We start from the raw sequence: 20,848 nt of genomic DNA, 5'->3' as shown, positions 1-20,848 counted from the left end.
TGAAAAGTGTGTGTTGGAGAGCGGTGGAAATACAACTGAATAAGTATGCAGAAATAGATTAGGGAAAACTTGAATAAATTAAAATTTAGACCATATTGAGTAAATTATGAGAATTAAAATTAGAGCCTGGAAGAGGCTTTCATTGATTACATGAGGAAATTATAAAGGGAAGATGATTTTGGAGAAGAGATAAAATGTTTAAGACATGTTGAGTTTGAGGTGATAATATATAAATGAAAGTCCTAATGTAATATCAGTCTAGGAAGAGAATAAGAATTCATGGCTAGTGATGAAAATTTGGGACTTATCAGCATGTATCTACCACTAAACTCCCAGTCTTATTGACCATTATGCACACCCTGTCTTTTTGTATTTGTTCAGTAGTAACAGTTATCCTTAATAGAGAACCTATCATATGCTAAATGCTTTATTTTCTTTTTGTTATTGACAATCACCATTTGATAGATAAGAAAATTAACTTTTGGGTTATTAAAGTCTCAGTCAAAGCCAAGTGGATGATGCAGGCAGCATTGGAATTTGAAACAAATCTGTTGGGATGATATGAGCCAGAACCCACTCTCTTTTCACCAGTCTCCCTGCTTCTCCCCCCACAAAGAATCCTTTCTTGTATCAGTATTTGTCCAAATCCTACTTATTATGTAAGGTTTACTTCAATTGAAACTTATCCATGGAAACTGCTGGGAGAGTTTAAGTCCTACCCCTGAGCTCTCATAGTCTATGTAGACATTCGTAGCAGTTATCAGTTCCTACCCTGACAACACCCATGTACATATTTTCCTTGTCTCCCTTCAGTTCCTTGAGGTCAGAATCCACACATGATTTGTCTATTTGTCCTGCATACATCATAACATCCAGCCCAGTGCCATGAACGATGCAGGCATTCGATATCTCATGAATGAATGAATGAGTGAATGACAACTGAATCCATAAGAATACCATTTCCTGCCAATATCCAGCATCAAATTTTGGTTGAGTTAGTGAAAGAGCAAGAAAAAAAGAAAGGAAAGGAAATAAGAGAAGAAGAGAGGGAAAGGAAAGGGAAAGAAAAGGAAGGGAAATGGAAGGGGAGTGAAGACACTTGCAGAGATGCTTATAACTAGAGGAACAAGATGAATAAATTTAAAAAGGCACAAAGTGGTAGGAGGGGAAAATGGTAGTGGAGTGTTGCAGCTCTTAGCCTTCTCCTTTCTCCCTCCAACCTGCTCTAATGTGTATCAAGAATGAATAGATATCAATGAAGCCACCTTACAACACCCATCTCACCCATTTTTCAGGATTGGAGAAAGGACTTGCTGAAGACAGGATTGAAGAAGTGAAGATTGGAGTCTCTCCTACAGAGAATGTAAGTGGGATCCAGCAGGATCCAGAGGAAAAGAAGCATGCGGATGACTCAGAGCTGTGTTCTGATAGAAACCTTAAGCTGAAGTGGCAGATGAGTTTCTAAATATTATGTGGCCCAACTCACCAGAATAGGGAAACATCTGGAGAGACACTGATCCATTTCTCTAAGCCCAAATGTGTGTGAAAGCCACAGTTAATATTTAGATTCCAATGATAAAGGTAATTATGTAAAGCTTGATTTTAGGAGATAATTAAGAGAATTCCTCTGAGAGCAGTATACCCACTCCTACAGGAGGGCGCAGCTGGGGAAATGGAAAGTGCATATGTCTGGAATCAGAGCACAGATTCAAGTCTTAACTCTGGGGCATGGCCTTTGGCAAGTCACTTAATTCGTTTGAGCCTTCATTTCTTATTTGTAATATGAGAGTAGAAACAAGACCTGTTGTTAATTTCTTTATTCACTTAAGACAGATTAACTATATAATGGATGCTGGAATTGTTAGGGCCGGGATTACTAAACAAAGAATTGAAATGTGTGCAAAAACCTTTAGTAAAATGTAAAGCACTACGGAAGCACCAGTTAATAGTTATTACAAAGATGGTTGGTTGTACTTCCTTGCCCCAGTCTTAAAAATAAAGATATGTGACATTAGTCCTAGCTTCTTCCTCTAAAAACTGCAATGGGTTGTGACAGTTCACTGAATCTTTTGTAAATGATTCCTTCTTAAATTCTCACCAGTGGTTCACAAGATGACAATTTGACTTATAATTCAAATAATATTTTCCTGGGAGAAATATTATCCAGAAATTATCTTAATAAATAGTTGAAAAAAACTTCGCAGAACTAGAAAACAAAATGTGGGCACATCTAAAGTGAGCCAGGGACTATATATTCTTTTAACTTTAAATGATGACGCCTGTGGTAAGTGATTGCCCAAGTTATAATGAGTTCAACAAGCTCATTCTTGTGTGCTTTTTAAAGCCAAATTCATGTTTGAATAGTAATAGGGATCCTTTCTGGTAAATTGAATGTGCTGGGTGGACATGATGCAAATGATAACCTATCTTGACTTAAACAGCTTTTTAAGGTATAGAAAATATGAGCAACTGGAATTCCAGAGAGAAAGTTACGGCAACTCTGCAGAACATATTTATAAATTGTTCATAATTGGAGCAAGTAAAAGTTTATGAGAAACTCCTTATAGTCACAATATGTACTAACATTAATTGCATGTTTTTTCCTTTTAAATGGCACTTTAATAATCATAACTAGATTAACAGTGAGAAAATTTTGAATGTTGTGTTAAGTTTTAAAATTTCTATTCATTAAATGTACCAACCTAAATATTTTAATTTTATCTCAATGGAAATTTTATTATATTATTATTGTTGTTGTTATTATTATTATTGTGTTTTCCTGGTCCTCTCTAGTCTACTCATTGGGACACAAATTTAAGCAATGTAGTTCCCATAACTTAGTAGCCCATTTTATTTATTCAGAAAAATATTAAATGGCAGAATAGCATAATGATAAATGTTATACAATTAAAAATAATTATTTGTGCAGAACTTGTAATAGTAAAACTAGATAGCAAAAACTAAAATGGAATATGAAACCTCTGTTATTACACAAATGAAATTGTTCTCCTGTGCCACTAAATGACAAAATATCTTGATTTGCAATGAAACCCAGTTTGTACTGAAAGGCAGTGCAACTGGCAGGAATATTTCTTTTATTAACAGGTTATGCTGTTTCCTGGTTTGCAAATATCAAAACTCCCTTTATTGGAATCTGATAAAGGTTGCTAGGAGCATTGGAGCAGGTACAAGTCTCTTTACACCAATGGGGCCTTTCCTGACATCAGATTCTTTTTTTATTGTTTTAAGCACTTTTACTTTCCCGATTATGCCCACAGGTAACAGGAAATAAGGGTTTCAAAGGAAAACTTGATCATGTTGGGAGATAACACAGGCATCCTCACCCAGCGTGTGAGCGCCTTGAGGCTTTAAGTCGCTGCCAGGAGTACATATTTTTTTGATTGGTAACTGCCAGATGACGCTTCATCAAATATAAATGCAAGAAAGACTCCGAGAGCTCCATAAAAGCCTTCCACCATCAGGAGGAGAGGAGCAGATACTGTCAACAAGGACAGGCGATGGCTTTCAGTGTTTCAGTGTCAGTCTACCTCTTATTCAATGGTAGGTGATTTCTTCTTCTTTTGTTAACTTGGTGTCAGTGTAAAATGTGAAAAGGATTTGTTTTCTCTGAATGAGGGAGAAGTTGGCTTTTCGGAGTTGTTCTTCATGACAAAGATTAGAGCAAGGAATCTGAATTAATTTAGTTTCTTATGTAATGTATGTTCCTCTCCTAATACATATTTGAAACCTTTAAATATTTGCTTTGTAAAACTGAAAAGAGGTTAATACATTTTAACTATTATATGACAGCATCCTTGTGATTAAATCAGTATATAAATGTATTCACTTTCTCTTAATTATTAATGTGTCCCTATTTTCTATAATTATAATATAGTCAGTAGACGGGATATGGAAGAGAAACTGTCAGGAAGTTGCCCTACTTAGGTGATGGATCGCAAATGTAAATGGTTTCAAAATAAAACATAAAGGAAATAAATAGAATAACTTTCAATCTGTTGCTTATACATAGAAGGGGCTCACCTGCTAAAGATACCTTTCCCCCCTTCATACAGCAATGGCAGCATTAAGTGAAGAGGTGGCCTTGAACTTGACACTCGCAATCACAACCCAACCAAGTAATTGGACAGTTAACAAAACAAAAGGTATTTTCTTTGCATTTTTGTATTTCAAGGGACTTCCTCATTTTTGAGAGAATTTGGATTGTGATAAGAGCAACATTGGAAAATGTTTAATATATAATTTATGATTAGATAATCAACTCTTAGCATGATGATGTTAAATGGAAGTGACAGGTAAATGTGTCTGAAAAGAATTAGCTTTCTAAAAGGAGGAAGTGAGGAAATTAAAGAAATGTCTCCAGTTACTTTTCCTGAATGTTAATTTAAACATGCCACATTTTCTGCTTGATTCATGCTTGGTTCCCTGTAACTCACACGTGTCCAGGGGCAATTTGTCACCATTTTGGCATTATATTTTGATCTGTGACTATGGGCTTTGCAGCCAAAGAAATTATGGCTACAAAATGAAATCTTAATTCATGTCCCCTATCTTTAGAAATATTTTTTCCTATTTCTTTTGAGGGGCTTTTGTTGTTGTTTTCACATAGGCTATATTTTCTAACTCCTCTACCCACTTTTTTTCTTTCATATCTTATTATTATATTATTTGAATAGCTTCCCACTGCTGTTGAGCATCAGCATATTTTCAAACCTGTTTGAACTCTTAGAGGTGAACTTGGAAAGCTTGTAACCTACCAAGACCTGCGTACTGCATGGTTCTGATTGTCACACAAATCACATACTGCCCCCTGATGTGGGGACCAGTGATGTGACACAGGGCAGAGGAAATGCCATAGCATGCTCTCAGAGCCAGGCAAATAAAAAAGATTAAGGCAGATATTTTGTTTCTGAATATGAGGTAGTAATAATTAAGAATTCATTTCACCAATAATTTTAAATTTAAAAATGTATTTGAAATATTTTTGCCGATTTGAGTTTTAAAAAATTTATCTTTATTGTTGAAAGCATTACAGATGTTTCTCCCCCCCTTAACTCTCTCCACCCTGCTCCCACACATTTGAACTTGTAAATATCTATTAATCTGCAAACCAAAATAAGTGTAAGGCTTAGAATGACTTTTATATCTCCCTGTCTTCTGAGCTTTTGAACAAAAAGGGAAGGAAATATGTTTAGTAGAAAATAATACTGCAGAAAAGTAAAATATGGCTTCTTTCTATGACTGAGTTCATAACATTATGCCCAGACCACTATTTTCTTTCTTAATAGGGAACTGCAAGTAAAATTCTCCAAGTTACAGGTAATAACAATGGAAAATGAATATATCTCTATCATTTTCCCTTGCTTTCTTGATGGAGAACTTTAGTTTTTCCTTGCTTTTTACTTGACTTAAAAACCTGAATCCAGATTTGTATAGGAAAGATGAATCGCTCCAGTATACCCTTTCTTTGGCAATGTCTTCTCTCAGGTCTCACATTTTCTAGCAAATCTTGATTCAGGCCCTAGGAAGAACCTAGCCCAGTTTATAATGCAAAATTCTCACTGCTTCAGAATTAATTATTAAAATGAGAAAATAGATTCATGACTCCACATGAATGTGAATCTTAAGATAATATTGTGTGTTCTCAACCAAAAGGAAGTTCTACAAGAAGGGATCTTGTTGGTGTCTTAGTACTTAAAAATTTAGTATTTTCATTATCAAAAAAAGTCTGCCTTTTTAGATCTGAACAAATAAATAGGAGTGTCTTAATCTGCTTGGCAAGACAAATATTGTGTAACATAACTAAGGATGCGGAGATATTCATGACATATTTATTCATAACAATGACAAACTAAAATGCCACTAAATCTACTGGAGAAAAATTTAAGAATCAGCAATGAAAGTATAGCAAAGAGGACTCAGTTCTACAGTTTTACCACTGTGCGTCCCACTTCATAAACCCCAGGGATTATATAGGCGTATGTCCTGAGTACATCAGGAATGAAGAGTAAGCGTCCCGAAGGAGATACATTTGCCACATCACAGCTTCCCCAGGGGGCTTCCCATAAAGAAGCTTCTGGACATGTGGCCACAAAAGTTCTATCCAGTGTGGTCACTTGCACAGTATAAGAGTTAGAAATCAAAACCCAGGTTTTTAAGTTCTAACTCCAAAGCTTTCCCCACTATTTCGTAATGTCTCTTAAGTAAATAAAATTTCTAAATGATATTTCAAAGTATGGTCTTAACTATGTTAAGCCTGGGCCACAAGTTGTTTCTGGCTTCTTGTGTAGGTCATAACCATACCTCTTCTGTAATCAGTTAGGGAAAATATTCCCTTTTCAGTTAGCCACTCATGGCATCCACATAAGAGGGAGTGCTCATCTCACGCTCCTCTGGGAAAAGAGAAATCAAGTTCATTATCTCACAGTTATAAGCCCAAATCTTTCTAAGCGCTGACTTCTCAGGTGTAAAGGAGAGAATGAGAAAATTGTGTGAGTCCTTTTATACTTATCAGCATTCAGACACACATTTGGGAAGCCTTGCTCTAGAAAGCTGCTAAAACTAGATTTGATGCTGCCACCTTTTGGCAAACTTGTATCTATCCCTTATTATGTGGCTTCTAAAGAATGGAATTTGCCCTAACTGGTCTGGCTCAGTGGATAGAGCGTCGGCCTGCGGACTGAAGGGTCCCAGGTTTGATTCCAGTCAAGGGGATGTACCTTGGTTGCGGGCACATCCCCAGTAGGGGGTGTGCAGGAGGCAGCTGATCAGCTGATCGATGTTTCTCTCTCTTCGATGTTTCTCTCTATCCCTCTCCCTTCCTCTCTGTAAAAAATCAATTAAAAAAAGAATGAAATTTACCTCCATCCCCTAATTAATGAATGATATATCTAGGTCAGTGGTCGGTAAACTGAGGCTCGCGAGCCACATGCGGCTCTTTGGCCCCTTGAGTGTGGCCACGAAGTTTCAATTGCACTGTATGTGCGCGCCCGCATGTGGTATTTTATGGAAGAGCCACACTCAAGGGGCCGCAGTTTGCCGACCACTGACTCCAGGTGATATTAACCTAAGTTTTGTGACTATAACCTGCCAAGGGAACCGATTAATAGTTCACTGGACAGAGCACCCAAAGAATATTAAAATTAAAGCTCTCTTTAACACATTATAAAACTACTATAAAAATATGACCTATTTCATCTGTTAATATTGTTTCTCCTTCTTCCTATCCGAAGGCACAGAAGGACCCATAGCCTTGAAGTTCTCACACCCTTGCCTGGAACACCACGATAGTTACTGCATCAATGGTGTTTGTGCCTTCCATCGTGAGTTGAAGAAAGCCATCTGCAGGTAATTTGCAAAGAACTGCCCAAGTCCTAGACACAGGAGGAGGAGAATTTATGCCTCTGGTGCTTCACACAGTACATTTCCCACACCTCTATCTTATGGGGCTAAAAGAGTACATGATCTGATCGTGACTCACCAATCCTCTTTGTAGTTGGATATCTAAGGAGTCTGTTTCTAAGCTACCTAATCCTCATTACTCAAAAATATGGTTCCCAGATTAGCAGCATCTGTGAACCTGGGAGCTTGTTAGGAATGCAGAAGCTTATGCTCCACCTCAAAACTATTGAATCCATATCAGCATTTTAGCCTCATGCAAATGTGATTAGGATGAAATGAAATAGGGCATGGTAAAAACACTTGGAGAATAGAGAGTTCTAGAGCAACTAAAATACTATTTTGATGATCATTGATTTGCTCAGCATCTTCCTATATAAGAGAAAATAATTTTCTAGATCAAGGCATAAAGCACACGTACTATCTTCACTTCATCACTGAGAAAAGGTATATTGATATGCGGTCTTAATGAAATGATTATTGTAAAATACATAGCTTCTTCAGTACTTGTAACAGATTGGCTTTCATTTGGTATTTGCATCTTCATTCTTTGAAACTGGTCTTTTCTTTATATTTCTGTCATTGTGAATCTTAAAATTATTCATTCTTTTCTTTTTGTAAAGGTGTTTTACTGGTTATACTGGAGAAAGGTGTGAGCATTTGACCTTAACTTCATATGCTGTAAATTCTTATGAAAAATACATTGCAATTTGGATTGGCGTCGGAGTATTATTAAGTGGTTTTCTTGCTATTTTTTACTGCTACATAAGAACGAGGTATGGAAAAATACACAAAATATGAAGTCAGTGGGTACTTGTTCATTTGAACAATATTTATTGAGCCCCTACAATGTACTAGGAATTGGCATGTTTAATTTTTTTAGTAAAAATATGGCTGCAAATCTGGCAAGTTCCTACATATTTGTTTTGATACCTTTCCTCATAAACCCAGATTAGCAGTAAAAATTTACCTGCAATTGCAATAGGATAGCTCCAATTTACAACTTCCCTCCATCCTTGCTTCTGTCTGCCTACATCAAAGTTACAAATGAAGAGGCCAGTAAGCCCCACAAGGGTATTGAAAAGTATGTCTTATCCAAAATTATATATTCAGTGCCAAATATGGTGCCTGGCACACAATAGACACTCTGTATATATTTGTTGAATTAAGAAATCAAGAAATGAATACTAAATGAATAAAAAGTGTGGCAAACATGGGCCATTTACTTCCAAACAATCAATTGAAGGTATATTCAGAAGATATTATCTACTGCTAGAAGCTTAAGAAGATAAGCAGGATCCACTAAATATAAGTTATTTGTGTATTAATTCTTATTTCTAGTGTATCCACACTGGTAATTTTTTCCCTTAAATTCATGTAGCTAGGGAAACTCAAGAAATAATGTGAGCTAAATTAAAGAAAAAAGTATAAATACATTTCCCTGGCATACTCTATTAACTAAGTTTTCATTTTAAAAATGATCAAGACTGACTATCAAAATAAGAAAAATTTTGGTTGCTTAATAATTGTATCTTAGAGAAAATAAAATGTTATATCAATTGTAGAACAATTCATATAAAATATGTTATATCAACTGATTTATTATGCCAATTGCCTAAGGAACCAAAAAGAGGGGGAAAAAAGAAAGTAGACCTTTTAATGTTAATAATACCGCTGTCTGAGGTCAGGTTTCCTAGAAGCAGAACACAAAATGAGGATTCCTGTGCAAGTGATTGGTCAAGGGATGCCCTAAAGTAGGACCTATAAGGCAATAAGGAAAGCTAGAGCAGAGGAAGAAGGTAAGCAAAGGTGTGGTATTAGCTAAAGTCGAGTCTCAGCCTGACTCCACAGGATGATCTCAAATGTGAAGGGCATTATAGACCTATCCCAAGAAGGTGAGGGATCTTGGTTTTAGTACCCTGTGCCATTAGCATGGGTGGCAGGATGCTCCTGGCAGGGTAGTGGGCACAGACCAGGAGTCTCCCAGGAATTCAGGCAAAGTTCTCTGTGGGCCCAGGGGATCCTCTGGAGAAGGATACTGTTCTGGGTCTGTTAACACCCATAGCTGCCGGGGATGGATCTACCAATGGGTAAAAGGGATCTGGGTGGGGCACCAGCAACAATGGCTACCCCAGAACATTTATATAATCTGCAATAAGGTATACTAACAGCATTCACGTTCTTATGGAAATCAATACTCTGTTTTAGGTGTCTAACACTGAAATCACCTTATAAGGTCTGTTCCAGAGGAAGACCACTGTGAGGCCTGTGTGAGAAATTTTCCTGAGGCATTTGTAAAGATCAGTGAACCCCACATTGACATCTTCAAATGAAACAACTAAACTTCTTAAGCTGAATAGACTTGAACGTGATGGAAGCTGGGATCATGATGAAATGAGAGAATACATTTCAACAGAAATCACTAGACTTTGTCATTGTTAGGATACCAAGAGAGCCAATGGAGCAAGCTTACAGTGACAGAAGTCAAGTTCATAGTACTACTCTGGGCCTGTTGCTGTTGTTGTGTGGTTATTGTTCTTACTGCAGAGAGTCTGAGTGCCATGCATCTGACCGTGTCAGATGTGAGTTTTCATGAGAAGGATCATCAACCTTGCAACAAGTCAAAGCAATACCAAGCTTGGGCTCTTCATGTACTAGCTACCAGTATTTTGGATCACTGCTCAATGGACCTAATCCCAAACATGCTGCTCTCATAAGGTCTAAAAGAATGTGATGTCAACTATTAGGATAATATCAGCGCTGTGGCACCTTCAGTGATCCAAACAAGTGCCTGGAGTCTAAGCCAGAGACAAGAAAATGGAAGGTCCAAGGCAAAATACATGATACCCAGCTTGTGAGAACATTGTGGAGCTGTTATCTGTGAAATATGGAATAAGCTAAAGAGTTTCTGATGACTGGAAGCTACTGGATATCAAGCCCTGAGTAGACAAAACATCTCTTTTTCTGCATGGATTATAACATGTTGTGTTGGACTCACTGGTATCCTAATGCTTATGTTTAGCACTTCCTCATATTGTTAGTGGAATTACCTGGTGACTATTCATTTGGACTGAAATTCTAGAATTCTACTAATACATGAAATTCTACAACTGATCCTGAAAGAAAAACTAAAGAGTTGGACACAGGAATTTTTTCATCAACCAAAAGCATGTGGGAAATTTATTAACCACTTCTGAGTACTTGAGAGCAGATTTGCACATAGAGTGAGAAAATGCAATACTTATTCTAGAAATAGCTATTTGGGAATTAGGGTCCTTCCTCTTTAGTCATATTTTTTTTTCATGTAATTACAATAATCTTGGGCAGGACCACTGATATTGTTGGGCTTTAATTTCATTTTCTACAGAGCCCTTCTAGCTCTAAAATTTGACCAGGGGAGAAGAGAGCAATTTTTCCACAACTGAAAAATTGGGATATTCTCCACCATACCTCAAATCCAAAACACACCACCGTCTATCATCTTAGGTGTATATTTTAGTGTTTGTTTTGTAAAATAATAATTAAGAATTTTGTTTTTAAGTGAAGCAAAACATATAATTTAAAAACAATGTCTATAACTTTTCTTTTAAATTAAATCTATAACTCTTGACTTTTTTCCATTGTAATTTTAATAAGCAAAACCATTTTGATCATGAGATGGGCTAAAAGAGGATCAATCATGAATATTCTTACCATGATTGCCTAGAAACAAGCCTTTCTCTTATATTGTTATGACTTTTCATTCACTATTAAAACTTTACATTCTGCTGTCCTTTGAGTAGAAGGTATTTCATTTGCTTTATTTTGCCTTCATAAGGAATGTAAGGCAGGTGAATGGCGTGTCAGCACTTTCTGATTGTCCTCACAAAGTATGTAAAGGTTACCTCATACCAAGGAGTGGGGAGGTGAAGGTTCCTCCCAGTGACTCCAGGGACCACACCTAGAAAGCTATGCTCTCCCTGAGCATTTCAAAGACGTGTTAAAAAGCTGGGGAGAGTCCAGGAAGAAACAATAAAGCTTAATTAAGGACTGCCTCCTGATGAAAGAGGAATTAATGCTGGAGTCTGGAGAGGTTATAACCTAAAAAGTTAAACATATTTGCTGTCTATAAATATTTCTAAATTATAAAAACAATATAATTGAAATTAAACAACATCAGACGAAAATTAAAATGTCCAGATTGCCAAACTGAAAAGTACACCAAAACAAAAAAACAATAGAGATTCCAATTTTTTCACCTGCGGAACAGTATGCATTAACAGTATAAAATCCACCCGGTGAGACTATAGAAAGTTAGAGTGTGACTCATAAGAAGCCACCTGTTTATGTTCTGTCCTACACATGATCTTGTGACCCCATAACCCCAAGAGTTAAATTTGCAGGAAGGAACCTCTGGCATTCCTATGGAGCTAGAGCTGCCAATATTTATGTATGGAATCAGGACATAAATTTTTAAAAAGTGAAGAAATACAAGATGTTCTGCAAATATTTCACTTTTTATTTTTTCCATGTGCAATAAAGCCCTGAAAGAAGTCTACCAGTGAGTCCCTTGCATCCAAACTACATTTCCTCTATCCATCTATGGATCATTAGGTGGGTGGCTCCTTTAGGAAAGAAATGGAATATGTTCTGGCATTTTTTTACTAAATTAAACTTGCCAAGGGGTTCATCAATGTCTTTCATTCCCATTTTGTCTTCTTCCTGGGTCTACCCTTCAATTCTTTGAGAATACATGCTAGGACTTCAATATTCATGAGTTAGCATTTTGAAGCATGATGGTGTTATTGGTAGAAGTGGAGTTCTTGGGGTGCCAAGAGGAAAATAATTTCCTGAGGCCCCCACAAGAGGATGGGGTTTCATGGAAAGCTTTATTGATGATGTAAAATTAAGGGGGTCTCCTCCAAGTTTTCATCTCTGTCTCTCTCACCCTGGAGAAGTGCAATCTTGTTTCCAGGAGGGCCAGAATTAAGGCCACTGCCCAGAATTTCTGTTCCATCTTAAAGTCCAGTCCAGTCCAGCATCTGTTTAGTTTAGCTTGTGTTCTCAGCTACAATCCACCTGATGGTCCCATGGCCATGGGCCATGTGGTGGCTTAAGGCCACATGGCTATGGAGAGAGAGCAGGCAAGCACATGGGCGAGTGTGGGTCATGGAGCTAGAGGGCAAGTGAGAACAAGCACTAGCAAGGGCACAAGAGAGAAGAAGCTTCTTTGGGGATTTTAGGCAGGAGCTTAGATTTCATGGGCTTCTGATGGGGTTCACCCTCTAGCCAACCTATTGTTCCCCAGGCCAGACTGATAGACAAGCACCTTCCCTACATCACCCCAATTTCACTGCACATGTGCCCATCTTTCCCTTTGTTAGATCCCTTCCCCTAGTGATCTGCAGGAAATGGACCAGGGGTTCCCTGGGGAGAGTGAAGCTCTAGCTTCCTGGTGAAGTTGCCCAAACGACCTTGCTTATAATGTCTGGCCTCCCCTTTGCTCTCTTCCTATCTATACATATAAAAAGGCAGCTACCTTAACAGCCATAACAACCTAACAACCAGTCGCTATGAAGCCCACTGTGGCCAGCAAACTGGCCTGATCAGGGGGTGGGGCGGGCGGCCAACCTCACAGTCCCTCCCCACTGCCAGCCTGCCCCTGATCTGGACTCTCCCACCCTGATCAAGAGCCAAATGCCCCCTTCCTCCCCCCCCTCCCCCCCCCTTAGATGCTCCCCTGATCAGCCCAACCCACCAGGTTAGGCCGGCAGCCCCTCCCCCTGGACAGCCCCGCCCTGATTGCCACCCCACCTCAATAGGGGGTGGGGCTGCCCGGGCCAACCTCCTGCAGCCCCTCCCCCAGCTGGCCCCACCCCAATCAGGGGCGGGGCTGGCGGCCAACCACCCATGGCCCCTCCCCATGGCCAGCCTTGCCCCCAATCGGCCCCCTAACCCCAATCAGGGCAGGGCCTGTGGGCCAATCACCTGTGGGCCCCAATCTGGCGGACAGCTGGCCAATCTCCTGCCATCTCCTCCTCCTAACAGGCCCAGCCCCGATCTGTCCTGGTTGGGGCCGGGGCCAGCCGGACCCCACCTGTGCACGAATTTGCACACTGGGCCTCTAGTTACTAATATTAACTAGCTAATTACAATGATAACAATGGGAGTGGGAGAAAACACTATAATTTCACTCATACTTGAGCCAGAAATTTATAAAAAGGAAATTATAGTTGCTTATTATTGTGTCTTCTTTCCCCAAATTAGTTTTTTTTAATAATTACGTTTTTCTAACATTTGAAGTAAATAAAATTATAACATAGTTTATCTTTTAGTGTTTCCCAGAACAATGCAAATCTAATCCTTTCATTTTGAAATGTCCTTTTTGGAAGATTTTTATTCGCTATATGTAATTTAAAAAAAAAAGTCTTAAGAAGATCACAAGGCAAACACCAGCAATTTAAGCTTTTGATGTTGAACATGAAAACAATTCCTCTCTTCAGGAGATCATGAGTAAGTTATCTAACTTTTGTGAATTACAAAAATGTAACACACTCTCTGTGGTATAATGTAAATATTGATATCCTGCAGCTCACACTCATGGGGAGGGTTCCCAGAATCTCTCTATTGCAAAATACCACTCTTTGTGGCTTACATCATGGCTGCATGACATCAGGACACTAGCATCTGCCAAGATGAACTGGAAGTGTTGAAATTTAATGTGTCAGAGTCTGGCACTGCTAATCTGGGTAAGTCCACATTTCTGTCCCAACCTTTGGCACAGCCCTATTCAGTAGCACATGCAGAAGCATATTTTCCAAATTCGGCTCTAAATGTCTGTTAATTATTCAACCAATGGATGTACAGCTCAGAGAAAATTGCTTAAGAATTCAAAGACTAGACCCCTTAAGAATATCCACCTGAATAAATGCATTCCATCATTATATTTCACTCCTCTGCCCAAAATCAACATGATGGTTGTTCCAGATTGTGGGCAACACCCACAGCTTCCAAAGAGCCATCTCGTAAAGATTAGCAACGTTATTATACAGTAACAAGGAGGACTGAATCGCTTAGTCAGGGCTTATCTACACACTTTATGTCCTTTCTTTGTAGTTTTTATGTCTCAGATATTATTGGGGCAAAATCATTTAGATTGAAATTAGGCGAAGATCACAGTCAAGCAAGTGTCCAACTCGCCATGCTTCTGATCTTGAAGAGGATGTTAATCAGGCCTCCCAACTTTCTGGAAAGAATGGTATCTCTAGATCTTTAAAGCCTCACAAAAATGTTGACTTAATATAAAGTCCCTTCGCAGATCAAGATGAAGCAATTGTGTGATAGAGCTACCCTTTATGAGCACTTATGGTGTTTGAAAAGCATTATTAGTATGATTTTAATGAATCCCACGCCCGTGCATATTTGAGATGTAGAGAAGGACCTGAACCATGTAGATCTGATGCCAAAGTCTCTCATCTAAACTCTATCCGATAACACTTTGCAATATTCTATGGAAAATATCAGTATTGAGAGTTAATTGCTTAATAAGCTTAGAAATATACCCAAGTGATTTATTTGCAAATGAAACAGGTTTGTTTGTTTTTTAAAACATATAAAATAATAACTTTTGTCATGGATCAGCCACAAAAACTCCCTGCTGTCAGCTGCAGATTATGAAGCTATGCATACCATCCTTAGGGTGCGGCCAGAATAGGCCTGGAGTGCCTGCTGACAGTTGACTGTACAGGCTGGGGAGAGACTGTAGACTGTAAAGTAATCCTGACTTAGCCTCCGCACTCAGGGTACCATAAGGTCACTTGGGAATACCTGATCCCAGCCTGAGAACAAGGGTTCTCTGGCACTGATGCTATCGGAACCGGGATATACCTGTCTCAGTTGATGATGGGGTGAGGAGTGAGTGGTTTTCACATCTACAGTAAAATCTTATCAACTGCCTTTTCACTATAGCACCCTCAATCTTACCCCTAGCTTCACAAACACCTTAAAGCAAAACAGTCACCTTCCATCTTACCCCTAGTCCCACAGACACCGTAAAGAAAAACAGCCACTGCTGGTGGGCCAGCTTGGGGCAAAACCTGTAAGCAACATTAAAAAAACTGTGCGGTGGGTGGGCACCTTGATGACCTGTGGTCTCCCTCAGCTGTGGGATCATATAACTGGGCTGGGACCCTTTGGACATGATATTCCTGTCTGGTAAGTGGAGAAGTTCGAGTCTAAAGATGAGCTCCACATTCCCTTCCTGGTTGGAAGCTGTGTGTTCAAAATGTGCAGTTCAGAAGGCAGAACCAGCCCACAGACTTGCTTATTTTGGTGCCCACAGTGTTGTTGTTTTTTGTTTCTTTGTTTTAATCAAGACCACCTCTAGAAATCAAGGTGTTTATCTATGAAAATCTAGGTTCTCCACCTTCTTTTGAAAGCTAGAAGTATAGAGCACTTGCCCTATATTCTTACGCAGTTTTGGCTCAAAGGAGTGTGCCGGGACACCCACCTATTTCTGTCACCATGCTAACTGGTCAGGCTTCCTAGGGGCTTTTAAGTCTGCAACCTCGGTTCTTTGACTGGATTTTACTATGAAGATCCTGCCTCATCTAAATTCCGAGTCTAGTCATCAGGATGCCTGCAGAGGGCCTCGTTGGACTATAAACTGCAGAAGCCCTGAGGGAAGCTCAGGATGGGCTGCCCAGGAATGTGCTCTTTAGGAGAACCCACATTCACCTGGAGGCTGGCAGGGCAGCTTCCGGGAATCAGACACCGCCCTGCCCACACCCTCAGTCACTCTTGCTACAATCTCTGACAGATTTGTTTGCTCAGTGTTCACCCCTACTCATACTACCTCCTTCCCAAAGCTGGTGCTAGCTTCCCATTGTATGCCATGTTTAGGGCAGGCTCCTCTCCAGCTGGCCGGCTCTCCCCCAGAAGGCTCATGGGTCTACCCTCCCCGGGCTCCCTAAGCAGAATCTACAATTCATATTTGTGTTAGGGTCTCTGCTATTTTCTCCGTATATATTACCCTCAGCTCTGTGGGCCAAGATCCTATACATTATTTTTTTCTAATGCTGCCTTTTCCTTGAAGAATCATGTTATTTATAAATGTCATCTTTCTCTCCTTTGAACTCCCTAGACATCCTTCTAAAAAACAAGCAAACAAAACTCCACGGTGCTTACATTGTTTTGTATTATAATGATTTATGTTCTTGGCTAAGTTCCAGTGGTAATAATATTAATAATGGACTTCATTCATTAAGTTTATACTATAGACTAGGCACAGTGCTAAGTAATTTCTATACAGCATCTCTTTCAATCAGAGATAGCCATGAGAAAGTTATATTAGGGGCTGTGATGAATAGTGGTTAAGGAGACAGTTCTTTGGAATTTAACAGACTGAGGCTTGAACCCCACCTCTGTCCTTACTGATCTGCTACCTTGATCAAGTTTCTAAGCCTGAAAGTTGCCACTTGTAGAAAGGGAATGATATTTATCTCCTATAGTGTTTTGGGGGTAATAGTAAGTGATCAATGAATACTCTCCTATATAATAAAACCCTAATATGCAAGTCGACTGAACAGAGGAACAACCAGAGCAACTACCAGTCACTATGATGCACACTGACCACCAGGGGGCAGATGCTAAATGCAGAAGCTGCCCCCTGGTGGTCAGTGAGCACCCACAGGGGGAGCACAGCTCAGCCAGAAGCTGGGTTCATGGCTGGTGAGTGCAGCAGGGGTGGCGGGAACCTCTCCTGCCTCCCCTGCAGGCGGGCTGTGAGGAGCGAGAGGTTGGGCCTAAGCCGGCAGGCAGACATCCCCCAAGGTTGTCCCAGACTGTGAGAGGGTGCAGGCCGGGCGGAGGGAACCACTCCACCCCATGCATGAATTTCATGCACTGGGCCTCTAGCTTTATTATAATGGCCTTCCATTTTACAGATTAGGAAACAAAATTTATAAAGTGTCAGTCACTTGTTCAATTATAAGCAGCTGGTAAGTGGTGGGACCTAGATTTGACCCCGAGGATGCCCAGTTCCAAGGTAGGCTTCACTCAGCACAGCTGTCTATGGCTGTTACTTGGCCAATGTTCTTTGAAGCAAGATCTGCAATCTCTGAGAGCTGGGTGTTTGAATCCCAGTTGTTTCTTAGTTCTGTGATAGAGAATAAATTATTTAACTCCTCTAAATCAGTGCCCTCTGTTATACAATGGAGATAAAAATTACACTTAACCCATAGGGCGATTTTAGGATTAAGCTAAATTAGATAGCTAATGTATGTAAAATATCTAGTACTCATTCAATAAATAGTACTTATAACTAGTAAATATTTAAAAGTGTGTTGAAGCTCTTGTTGGTACTAAATGCAGTCAGTTGTATCATAGCATGACATAGGTGTTCCTAAAAATCATCACTTTGCAAAACCAAGCAATAAAAACCACAGGGCTTATAATAAGGAAAGCTAGAGTTAAGGGGTATAATGCTCAAAAATTTTGTCAAGGACACATTAAAAAAAATTTAAGTAGCACAGTCTTATACATTTAAAATGGTTCATAAATAAGTAATATGTAGCCGTAACCGGTTTGGCTCAATGGATGGAGCGTCGGCCTGCGGACTGAAAGGTCCTGGGTTCGATTCCGGTCAAGGGCATGTGCCTTGGTTGTGGGCACATCTCCAGTGGGAAGTGTGCAGGAGGCAGCTGATTGATGTTTCTCTCTCATTGATGTTTCTAACTCTGTCTCTCTCCCTTCCTCTCTGTGGAAAATCAATAATATATATTTTAAAAAAACAAGTAATATGTATTTATAAGTCGACATGGCACTTTATCTTGAAAAACACCTGAAATTTGCTTATGAAAGTTGGTCCAAGGGTTATAGCTTGCAAGTTATTGTCAAGTGGTGAAGGGTTATAGAAATTGTATAGAAAGTTAAATCAGCCAATATGAGTGTAGCTCATAGCACAAATGTGAGCCAAGGTACCTGGTGTATGTTTGAGATTTGTGCAGATGTGTGTGTTTGGTACAGTTTATGCTGCTCAGTTAAACAGCATTATGCATTCATCTAGCCCAGTGGTCGGCAAACCACGGCTCGTGAGCCACATGGGGCTCTTTGGCCCCTTGTGTGTGGCTCTTCCACAAAATACCACGTGCGGGCGCGCATGTACAGTGCAATTGAAACTTTGTGGCCCATACGCAGAAGTTGGTTTTCGGCCTGGGCGAGTCTATTTTGAAGAAGTGGTGTTAGAAGAAGTGGGGGTACGTTCGCTGAGGTCAACCCCTCAAATTGAGGACGTTTTTAGCAAAGGCCAGCTTAGGAGTACCCTAATTAAGTTAATAACAATGTACCTACCTATATAGTTTAAGTTTAAAAAATTTGGCTCTCAAAAGAAATTTCAATCGTTGTACTATTGATATTTGGTTCTGTTGACTAATGAGTTTGCCGACCACTGATCTAGCCGATCTATCAGATGAAATCATGCATAAGCAAACACAAAATGCTCAAGTTGTTCCTTTATGTTGGAATAAATTCATGTTTTCAAAACAAGCCTTAAGTCAGAACTGACTGTACCTTGAAATTATCACAACCTTTGTCTCTCAATCTAGACCTCAAGTATACTTATTAAGCACTTGAAATATTCTGATTATATTAGGCACTCAAGACCTTGGAGACCAGGATTATGATGACTCATTTCTCCACCTAAATTTTAACAGTGTATCAAGAACTTAACTCCAAAGCCCCATATTACTGTGGATTCATATTCTCTGAGACAAACTTATCATAGTGTGTTTATTCTTTTCCATTGTCAAGCTACAAATAGTTAGAAAACTTCATGACTATATTTTTCTAAGTCCTAAATTTATATCACTCTATGAAGAATCCAAATTCTTCTTCCTTTCATCTTGACTTATTCCCTTCTTCTTTTTTATTCTCTGAGTAAAATATTACTTTTATTCAAAATTGTTTAAATGATGCAGAAGTTAAAAAAATTCCAGCAAAGCAGATTCTTAAAAGAGCCTATGTTATCAGTTGTTATTCTTATTGCATTTATACAAGTAATCAGATCAAATTTATTAAAACTTGACCTATGCAGTAAATAAGATGGTCTTAATTTGGCTATTTTTGAGAAAAATAGGGTCAAATGAGAAAAGTTGCTTTTTAATAGAAACAATAATATACGATGTAGATATTAGAATCTAGCTAAGTTAATTGTCTTTAAAGTTTTTTTTTATCTATAACCTGGACTAAATCATGTTTTTTTCCTACTTAAATATTTGTCTACAACTCTCCAAACTGATGTTTTATTTTTCTCCCACCCATTGACCTGGAATTACTGAGGACCAGGACTTCTTTTTTTCCTGAGACTTGCAATTGCAAACTGCAGCTAGACAACATAACATAAACTTTAGAGAAATCATTACAACAGCTCATGCTTAACTGATCCAGTCACTGATGTTGGATAAGCCACCGAGAGTTACCTGAGCACCTGATATCATCAGAGACATTCAACTGCAGGTCAGGAGAATCTATCAGATTGTCTGCCTTCATTCCAAAAGAAGCTTTAAGTCTTACATCTAGAAATCTTCCGGATGGACAGCCTTACAGACTCAGAAACTGGTTTATAACTTGCTGTGATCATTAACCTTTGTTTTATTTTGTTTTCATAGACACACCTTTTATGAAATAACAGATTGCTTGCTTATACGATGTAGGCCTCATGATGGGTGCTCATCTGTGTCAGTGCCTCCTGAAATGAGACTCAGCTACTTAACTGAACTAATTTATCCTCAGGACTAAGTGATTGGGTCAGTGAAATATGGAGCAAGCTGCCAACTTCGCTTCTGGAATGTGAAACTTATTTAGGGAATGTGTACCATTATTTCCGAGTTGCCTAGCAAGAATGTTCCTGCCACTTATGTTCTACTCTTCCTCAACCCCCTTCTGAAATCTAAAACCCTATCTAGCACACTCCTTTTCTTTTTTTCCTAAATGTCTTATATACCCAATGTTGCCTCATTGTCTTTGGAATTTTCATGCTTATGTGAATTCCCCTTGAGCATGAATTAAAACTCAGATTTTCTCCTGTTAATCTGTCTCTATTAATTTAATGAATAGCCCAGACAGGAGAACTTAGAAGATGGGAGGAAAAGTATTAATATTTTTTAGCCCCCCACTAAAAGGCACCTGCCTGAAGCATTCTGATTTACCAGACTTAATATACATTAGGCTAAGGTAGCATTCTAGGATCTCCTTCCTGTAACAGGTTTCTCTGACTGAATCTCTTTTGCAGGTGATAGGGAGGGTCAAAGGTTCTTTCAGAGTTTTGTTTCTTAAGGAAGAACTTAAAATCAACATCCCAATCAAGGCAGCTTCAGGATGACAAAACTCTGGTTTTCTTCAAGACACAACTTACTCTTTTTCAAATGAAAGCTCCAAGACTAAAATACAATGAGTG

At 39.1% G+C, this 20,848-nt stretch overlaps 1 protein-coding gene across 5 annotated transcripts; it reads left to right on the top strand.

Moving 5' to 3' along the window:
* The first annotated feature begins 3,448 nt into the window (after nt 1-3,448).
* Nucleotides 3,449-11,866, top strand: EPGN (epithelial mitogen). 5 transcript variants are annotated; one of them, XM_023758645.1, is made up of 5 exons: nt 3,449-3,561; nt 4,074-4,162; nt 7,247-7,365; nt 8,040-8,192; nt 9,625-11,866. In XM_023758645.1, exons 1-5 carry the CDS (start codon nt 3,519-3,521, stop codon nt 9,677-9,679), a joined length of 459 nt encoding a protein of 152 aa, XP_023614413.1. In that variant the 5' UTR covers nt 3,449-3,518; the 3' UTR covers nt 9,680-11,866. The 5 variants fall into 5 exon arrangements, with proteins under 5 accessions (XP_023614413.1, XP_006094480.1, XP_014316098.1 ...); XM_006094418.3 differs by having other exon boundaries at nt 4,074-4,163; nt 7,251-7,365; XM_023758646.1 differs by having other exon boundaries at nt 3,465-3,561; nt 4,031-4,162.
* Nucleotides 11,867-20,848: the final 8,982 nt, after the last annotated feature.

The sequence above is a fragment of the Myotis lucifugus genome, unplaced genomic scaffold (assembly GCF_000147115.1).
Source record: "Myotis lucifugus unplaced genomic scaffold, Myoluc2.0 scaffold_136, whole genome shotgun sequence".
NCBI lineage: Eukaryota > Metazoa > Chordata > Mammalia > Chiroptera > Vespertilionidae > Myotis > Myotis lucifugus.
This window is presented reverse-complemented; position numbering and strand designations above follow the sequence as displayed.